Here is a 9535-nt window from a genome sequence, read left to right as displayed (position 1 = left end):
CTGAGGGATGTATCTGAAAATGAAGCGATTATTCAGAAATGAGCAGATCGTTCTCGCCTGTGTGTTCCCTGTCGAGAGTCAACTCTGGGATATTATTATTAGTCTGACTCACTCTTTCCACTGATGGCATAAGGGACAGAAAAATAGAAAATAGAAAAAGGTCACTAGACTGTGAACAGGAACTAAAGATATGTGGTAACTTTGAAGTTACACGCAGTAATATACTGCAATATCATGTACATTAATGCAAGTCAAGTAGATATTGCTAAACGTTGCTCAGTAAGGTGCAGAATTGTCCTTGAATTAAGCACAAATGAGTTTACAATCGAATATATGAATCGTTTTATGATCATTTTATCTGAAGTACATAACAGAAACCGACAGGACTGGATTCATTGACATCAGATGCATCAGTTATACAAAAGTTGTGATGATTAAATGGAATCAGTAAATTCCATACGTCCAGGTGAGTCGTCTGTTGCTGTGAAATGAGGCTCCTCCGACACAGAGGAGCCTCATTGAACAGGATCGCTGATGTCCGCTGAGGACAGCGCGTCCGTTTAGAAATGATAGGAAAGAAAAAGACGCTGCTCTTGTCTCGTAATCAACCAGGGACCAGTCTCCAAACCAGACCTCGTCATCTCCATCCAGGAAGCCGATGCGATCTGCCGACGGACAAGCTGAAGTTAGGGGTCGCCTTAAAAAGCCAGTAAAAAAGGTCACAGGGGCTTCTCAGATTTTGGTCAATAGCCTTCTGCTTTTTTTTATAGAGACTTCAGATACTCCCTCTTTTTAGTCTGATATCTGCGGTGGTGTCACATCACAAGACCTCCACATAAATGTGGACCTGTGTTCTGTGTGAACCGATCAGCACCAAGACTTTTGACTTGTATTTACTATAATCAATAACAGCCACGAGTGAGAAAAAAGGGAGGAGGGCTGCATCAGATCAATACATTCCTGATCAAAAGCCTGTCATTAAAAAGACTCTGTGTGGATCCTGGTGCGTGGACATTCTTTTTCGTATTTACCTGTATTTGTCTTTCCTACAGTAAGATTCAGAAGAATTAGTTCGTACCAAGTGTTGTCTGGACACGTCCACAGTCAAACGTGTTAACTGTTCTGCGTAAAGTGGTCATGACTGTCTCATTGTTTGAAGAGTTACATTAACTGTTGGATGCAGAACACGAGAAACGAAAGTGTGCAGACCGACGCCTTTGGCAAAGCCCATCAGCCAAGTTAGCGGCGACACTTCAGGTCTCATTCCATCAGGTTAACAAACGCGAGCTGATCACAACATGAGGCTCCAGCAGGCGGGAGACGTCTCCTCCCCGCAGGGTCCGAGGACAGTCCTCCTGGTCCTCTGTCTGTCCGAAGAAGACAAATTGTCCGTCCGCTCAGTCACAACAAACCACAAAGGAAACAAGTCTGTGCTCAGTGTTGCAGTCGTCCACTCAGAGTCTAGATCTGGTCTATCACTGTAAAACTTTCTCAGTTTTTACCCTTCATTTAGGAGCCAGGTTTTTGTCCATCCTTTATACATGTACAGTGTTGTGCAAACGTTTTAGGCATTAAAGGTAAAGTGAGGATGCTTAAAATAATGACATGAATATTTTTTTAATTATCAGCGAACTCCATACAAAGTGCAGTAAACAGATAAAACCTAAATCAATATTTGTTGTATACAGGTTATATATGGGCTTAAACATATGTATTATGAAGCTATTTTGTTTATTCACCTCCTAACTTCTTTTGGATAATGTCACATTTAACATTAAAACTCTTCACTTACATGAACAGATGCAAACTTTTGCCAGAAACAGGCAGTACGATTCTGGCATGGATGGAGTGAGCTACAGCTTGAACCCTGTTTTTTAGCCCGTATTTGTTCACATTTTGGAAAGTTAAGTCTGCTGAATGAACTCTAATCAGCTCCTGTTTGCAGTGTAGCCGTGGATGTACAGACAACTGTCACTGGGTCACTGTGATACTGAAGGAAACTTAAAAACAGGAAGATTCTGAATGAAGTTCTGCAGCCTCTTGTTCCTCTGGTTTCTAAGTGGATTTCTGGAGCTTTATTCTGGAGGGACGTCAGAGATAACGATGTCCTCAGGAAGTGGACGTCTCACTGAATCATATCAACGCGTGTTTCGTGTCTCTGGGTTCAGGTCTGGCTCAGTTATGTCTTTGATTTTTGACATAAATTGCAGCAGTCTGTCTCTGTATTCAAGTGTCCCACCTTAATGTCTTCTGCTGCTGACACAGTTTTGCTGTTAGCCGTTAGCATCAACACACACTAACATAGGAACTGATGAAGAACTGGGAGCTAAACACACACACTACCTGGTACAGGTGACAGTAAGTCTTCAACCAGCGGGTTTCTCTCTGTCTGAACCACGTCGTGGACATGTTGACTCTCTACAGACTCCTCCAGGGTTCACACCCCCATGCTGGACTGACTCTGTCCGGCCTGCAGCTTCGTCCTCCGGTCTGCTCACCTCTTCAGCCCGCCCCTCTACTTGTCCACCGAGACAGGTGATTGGTCTGAAGGTTTGTGTTGGCCAATACAACAAGACCAGGTCAAAACCTGGTATGTGGCTGGACCGTCCTTTATCTATTTGCTTCTCTCCTGCTCTCTGTGCTCACACACACACAGTAGTTTAATCCAGCTGAATTCCCAACAAAGCTGTTCTCATCTACGTGTTTCTGTTTCTGTTGTCAGACGACGGAACAAGTATGAAACAGTGACTGAAACGTGGCCCATTGAGACGACATGTTAACCAGCAGTCACTTCCATAACACTTCCAAGCTGCTGCTCTGCTGCTGAAATCCTGGTTTTATAACCACGACGTCGTCTGACAGAATCACCAGACACATAAGTTAAAGACGACGGCTGTGTTGTGATTTCAGCTACATTTACCTGTAAAATGATCAGTCAGGGAGAAAGTTAGAAGCTCAGTCACGTCTGTGTCAGCTGCCGTTGAACGACAGCACTGGCGACTCTCTTCTACGGAAAGCAGCTGAGGTTTGTCCAGAAAGTCGCTAAATTTGTCTGTAAAGTCACTAAAGGATCTGAAAAGTCGGTAGATCTAGCGACAAAGGCGCTAAGTCAGCAGCGCTGCATGTAAACGACCCCTGATGGCGTAATAGAAACTGTTTGCACCAATTCATTTTGAAAAAGCAACGACCGATGGAGAAACTCCAACACTCAGCCGGCCAACCAATGGCGTAGCATCGTCAGTCAGTCAGTCGGGGATATTGTTGTTTATAGGGCCGGCCCCACTGCTGTGTACCAGCTAATTAAAGGAAGGTCAGAGTTTGAATGACAGTTAACACTGAGTAGGGCTGGTACAGGATGTATCAATAAGCAGATGATGCACCGTTTTCTAGGAGACAGAAACTTGTCCTGATTTATGAGCTGAATGCGTCTTTATCAGGTCACTGACGAATATATTGTCCCCCCCCCCTTTTTTTTTTTTTTTTTTTAAATCACATCCTTGTTTGAATAACAAATGTTTATTAGGTTAATTCTCTGAATTAAAGAGGTCACAGCACACAAACAGCAGGAGAGAATCTAAATATAATAATTACTGCAGCACTAAGAAGAGAGTTCATGTGTCCCGGATGTGATCTAACATGATCATTTCCTGGTATTGATCCAGTTGAATAGTACAGGGCCTATCCATACTCAAAACAACACGTCGCATCGGTATCGACACCCTGGGGATCGATCTGCCTTTACAGCAGCTCAAAGTAAACGTTGGAGCATTAGATTTTAATGAACCTGGGATTGTTACTTGCAGCCGGCAGGGGACAAACTTTTTTTAGTGTTGCAGCAGAGTTTTATGTCACCAAACATCATCCACAGGAACATTAACTTCACAATAAAAGCCCTGTGGAGGGTATTATTTTAAAGTGTCATTGACTTCCTGGACAACTGAGATGAATCTACACAGACTCTGATGATAAACAGCTTTAATAGTCAAGAAGGAGGACAAACAGTGAGTTTATACTAGAAATGCCAGAAGTCAAACTTGAAGCAGGTCAACCAGAGATAAAAGCTGTTGTTTGTTGGTGTTGCTATGGTAACAGGTAACTGAGCACGCTCCAGTTCTGAGATCAGCGACTTGACGGTTTTTATTTTTCATCGGCAAAACATTAACTGGTGAGTGATGCTGTTTAATTCATTTGTTGCCTGTTTCTTAATTACTGCCAGTCTTTACTGATTTAAATGGGGTGGACAAAATATTAGAAACACCTGTCAGTATAGTGCAGTACATTTCAGAAGTGGTGGAAAGTAACAGTACTCAAGTACTGTACTTCAGTAAAATTTTGAGAAAAATATTTTAATATAACATTTTTTTCCACTGGTTACTGTTTAGTTTAAGACTTTACATAAAAACATACAGTGAGTTCATGTACTGCGACAGATTATTAAAGATTAAACTAGCGATTTCCGACCTTTTTGTTTTGGGGTTTCTTATGTAAAATCATAAAAGCATTTTCACCTAATAGACAATTCCCCTCTATAAATGTTTAATAACTGTTCAAAACGAAATGAGGAAAAACTCTTCAATATTTCTCTAAAACTGAATGCAGATCAGTGGATCAGAACTGTCTTTCTTCTTCTTCCCTCTCCCATGATTCATCTGACGACCACTTTTATTTCGCCTGGTGACCCTCTGGAGGGGCCCGACCCCCGGGTTGGGAACCCGTGGACTGAACCCTCTCCCTGTCTATGACGTAGCTGAAAGCAGCTCCACCTGGAGCAGCTCCGACAGTAAAACGCTGCACAACCAACCGCTATTGCTGATGCTTAAACTACATGAAGCTGATGATATTTCTGGACTTTTACCGGAGCAGCACTTTAAACGCAGGACTTTCACTTGTAATGGCACATTTTTAAATCAATATATTGGTAACTCTACTCATGTAAAGAAACTGAGTTCGTCTTCCACCACTGCATTTCAACAGCAGCGCACACTGCATCTTCCAAAACGATCCTACAGTTTCATCAACATCTCACCAACATAACAATCTTCATGAAGGAGAACTGATTAGAGGACTGTTGGATTCTAATGCTATTTTGCGTACGTCGGTGTGGTTAAACTCATGGGTGAGTGGGGCAGGCGGGGGCGTTGACACAGGGCTGGATCTGAATCTTTTCCCCACCGTCGGGTGCTAAGCCACAGTCGACACGTGGAGTCCCAAAGAACGTCGCCTTCTCCTTCAGACGTCCGATGGTAGGACTGCAACACACAACAGCGCCACCCCATTCAGACACAGTGAGGTGATCAGTCCAGCTGATGCAGAATATTTTTGAGCGTATGAAAAGAATCTGATGATATATCTGTAAGTTTGACATAAACACACAATAAAACCAAATATTTTTGATAAGGATCCGTGAATGTATTTTTTTTAAAGAAAAGTGTCCCACATCTGTCGAGTTTGGGACATTTCTCAGGTCTGTAGTGGACAAACTCGGTTTCTTAATAACCTCAAACATATCTCCGACATGTTACTGATACATGACCAGCCCAGTATGCCGTGAATAACATCCATACTGTTCCTATGACATTCACACAGATCTGACGTTTTTCATGTCTTCGGTGAAGCTTAAGTGATGTTTTAGTCACATGCTTCGTGTACGTCTGTCGTCATTTATTCACTAATTATTTCAGGTGTTTCCACTCTGGATTTTTACGCTCAAATTGAAAATGCACATAAAAACAGGCGGATGGAAACACACCCGTCCTGCCGAAACGGCGAACTGACCTGTAGTTGCTGTATTGAGGTTTACAATGTCTCTTCCTGAAGCGTCTGGAGTTTCCTCCACAGGACGGATTACACAAACTCCACGGCTCCCAGCCTTCCCAGCTTCCCTTCACTGCAACACACACACACACACACACACACACACACACACACACACACACACACACACACACACACACACACAGAGCAACAAACAAACACACAAAAAAAAAAAAAAGCATGTGACTGGCTGATGATAAAATCGGTCAGTAATGTTATTCCATCATGTGGCTCACTGAATCCCATCTCAGCTCTGAGGAGACATTTAAAAATGCAGCCATGAATTCATACGTGAAAGTTTGGTAACACTTTAAAATACAGACAACAATTTAGAGATTATGGGTTGGGGACCAAAAAAAACACTGACCGCTTCCTGCTGGTACTTAAACGCAGCTACAGTGGAAGAGAACAAGACAGTAACAACTGGACATTTTAGAGGAAAGGAGAAAGGAATGATACTCTTGGGGAAAGTGGTGGTAACAACCTGCAGTCCAGCTCTGCAGCAGCTCATAACAGCTACGCTGGAGTAGAAAACAAACGCACTTTTATCAAACGCACAGCTACGGAAGGAAAAACTACTACTACCAAGATAAAGTCATGTAATAATGCAACATAAAGGTGTAGGTGGATCAAACCCGGCTCATGTTTAAGGAGGGACCGATTTCATGTTTTTTATTTTTTCTTGGCGCTGATTTTTGAAATATATAATTATTTTTTTCATTGTGCTTTATATATTTTTAACTCCATGTTGTTCCTTTATATCCTTGTTTGTCGTCGGTTTTTTCTCTAATAACTTGCTGTTATTCTGTTTGTACACTGTATTCGAAGCGTCGTTCAAAAAGCCCGAGAAAAAACAAAGGAGAAAATGTGGCAGGGGCGGTTCACGGAGTGTCTCAGGTTTGGCAAACTGATTGAGTTTTGTCATGTATCCTGGTCTAGACCACTGTTGTGGGCACGTTTCTGCATTGTGAGGATATTTTGGCCATTTTGGTCCTCCCTACTTCAGATGTCCCTTTGAAAGTATGACCTGGTTTCAGGCCGAGGTTAGGGGAAGGGCTGGGGGTTTGGAAATGCGTTATGTTGACATGGGTCCCCGTGAGGACTGAAAGACAAGCGTGTGTGTCACCCACGGTAACAGTTGCTGACATCATAGCAGACCCGTCGGTCCGTCAGGGTGTCTCCGCTGCAGATGGATCCGTTGTGGGCTCGGTAGAGACACTGACGCTCTCGAGTCTGGCTGCCGCCGAGCTGCTTGCAGCGGATTTCCCGCCCACCAAACGGGTATTTACACGGGTTCCACGGCGACCACTCCGACCACACTCCGTCCACTGCAAAGAGACCGAAGTTACACTTACGTACGAATTTGGTCGCCGATCTCTGTGTTGGGCTCTCAGACTTCACCAACATTACTGCGGCGTCAGAATCAAAGCGAACACGTTTTCCAACGACAGTGGAAGCAGAGACGTTTGTGTTGATCGCAGCGATTGTGGACGTCGTTCGGTCTCTAAAGGCTTGTCTGAAATTAGTTATGACACAGACTTTGTGAAAAACTAACATGAACTTTGGACACCTGGGAGTCGTTATCGCCTGAATGAAAACACGCGAGAGTCATTATCGCCTCTACACGGACACCTGGGGGTCGTTATCGCCTCAAGATGTAGTACCAAGCTAGCAAGAGATCAGTGGGGTGGCAGCTCACCATCGGCCCCGGATAACGCGATCGTTCGATCTTTGGCAGTCCATTCTTGGTCATAATGCTCACATGGTCATGCTCAAACACGAGGATTTCATGATAATGGAAATTTACAAGAGCAAAATTGTCTTTGCGGAGTGGAAGACTGTGACCTTTACTCCTTGACCTCTCTTTTTTTTGTTTTAAAGAGAGTTTGTTTTGGAGAAGCACAGAACAGAAAGGCATCTGACTAGTAAAACTGGACTAAAATTCTTTGTAAAGTTCTGTAGGTTATAAACTTTATTTTAATGGCAGTTGATGACTACGTTTTCAGCACATAACGGCTTCTACAAACGGTTAAATCCTAGACATACATTGCAGTGTAACGCGCAGGTGGTGAAGCGCCTCCACGGTGATGGCAGCTTGTCTACTTCTGCCCACAACCCGCACTTATCTATATACAGCGGTGGAAAAAAAGGACACAGATATTAGGCTGATGCGACCGGCCGCCCTACTGGACGAGTCGCAGCTGACTGATCGATTTAAAACCGGACCCGAGAGACAATTTTCACGCAATAAAAGACAGAAATCTCGTGTGCACCTGGGCAGTGGACATTGGTTGTACAGACGCTGGTTCGACGTCCCTCTCCAGGGCACGGTCGGCCGCCATGTCTAGGGGCAGGGCTGTCGCATCTCCTGACTGAAACCCGAAGGCCCACCCCACAGGTAACAGGACAGGAAGAGAAGGGAGACCAAGACCCCCATCCTCCATCCACTGGTGGAGAGAGAGACACAAAAGACAGAGGAAGAGAGAGAGAGTCATTACCCGTGTCCTCTTTAAAGGTGCTTTCAGACGGCAAGCAGTTGCTGCTCGGCCTCCTGAGCTGGGCGTGATCTGTGAAGGTGTGTCCTTATAAGGACCAGGTAAGCCGAACCTGCTCCTCCTCCAATGCTGTGTCTACGTAGACATCTGGGAGATGTTGAGAGACCTGAGAGCTTCTTATTGTGTTATTTGTTGTATTGGTCCTTATGTGGACACCTGGGAGTCCGTTATTATGGGGACACTTTGGAGTCTGTTATTGTTTCCATGTGGACACCTGGTAGTAGTAATCGACTGTAAAGACCTAGCACTCGATAATGTACCTGGCAGGCGCTAAAACGCCTGGAAGTTCATTATTGTCTCACACAGCTGCAGAGTCACATTTTATTATGGCTGAGTGGCAGGACACGCGGTAAATCATTCACAGTGGTATGTGTTCAGACAGACAGGCAGACGCACGGACAGGCGGACCTGGGCACGGAGGTAGGTGGTTGCAGTTCTCTGTCTGGCGACCGTCACCTTGGCAACCCCTCCCGGGTGGGCTGGATGAGGGGGCGGGGTTAGAACAGGAGCGCTGGCGAGTCCTGAGGGAAGCTTGGCCTTGTGGGATACAGGAAGAGGAACACTCGCTCCAGCCGGACCAACCGGACCAGAACCCGTCAACTGTTAGAGACACACACAGGAAGAGGGACTTACGCCGCTGATGTACCCGGTTTTTACCTACGCGTACACGTCTAGACAACGTCTGCAACTTGAGTCTCACTGTTCACGTTTGCTTGCGTACTTTGGATTAAAAATGTACGTCCACTAGGGGGCAGATTAGGGCCCGACCAGCCGGAAACAGACTGCCTTCGTTGTGAATTTCTGCGTTTGCACAGCGTAAACAGAAACCACGGCAACACCCGAGGACGTTACGGTGCTGCGGATGTTGAGATCACGGCAGCAGCGACAGTGTAGATGGTTTGTCAGGTGGGCAAGTTCTACCAGTTTCTCTTCAAAGCTCTATGGCAATGTCGGAGCGATGTGATGCCGCCGCCACAGGTCACGTGCTGAACTGCACGTCTTGATGCGCACACAAACGTGAAGCTAAAAGCAAGTATGTCCGTGACCTGAGAGGAGAATGCTGGGTATGGGCGAGCAGAGGTGTAGTGCCAAGTGACGGACGGCACCTACGGTGCAAGCGCATGTGTGCAGGCGCACGGTTAAGTTGTGGCTCGTTTCGAAAGTTG

The 9535-nt window shown here is 45.0% G+C and overlaps 1 protein-coding gene across 3 annotated transcripts in view; it reads right to left on the bottom strand.

Moving 5' to 3' along the window:
- Positions 1-556: 556 nt before the first annotated feature.
- Positions 557-9535, bottom strand: part of LOC120788319 (properdin-like) — a 20936-nt gene continuing 11957 nt past the window's right edge. Inside the window, exons 9-14 of one of the 3 annotated variants that reach the window (XM_040124029.1) lie at positions 8778-8969; positions 8088-8261; positions 6945-7142; positions 5776-5887; positions 5095-5249; positions 557-665 (exon numbers count right to left, since the gene is read on the bottom strand). In XM_040124029.1, the coding sequence (XP_039979963.1) occupies positions 5111-5249; positions 5776-5887; positions 6945-7142; positions 8088-8261; positions 8778-8969 (815 nt within the window). In that variant the 3' untranslated portion in view covers positions 557-665; positions 5095-5110. Of the gene's footprint in view, positions 666-3500; positions 5250-5775; positions 5888-6944; positions 7143-8087; positions 8262-8777; positions 8970-9535 lie in introns of those variants that run through there. The other 2 variants (XM_040124027.1, XM_040124030.1) reach the window with 2 other exon arrangements.

Source organism: Xiphias gladius, chromosome 3, assembly GCF_016859285.1.
Source record: "Xiphias gladius isolate SHS-SW01 ecotype Sanya breed wild chromosome 3, ASM1685928v1, whole genome shotgun sequence".
Lineage (NCBI taxonomy): Eukaryota > Metazoa > Chordata > Actinopteri > Istiophoriformes > Xiphiidae > Xiphias > Xiphias gladius.
Note: the sequence above shows the minus strand (reverse complement) of the source record. Positions and strands in the feature narration are given on the sequence as shown.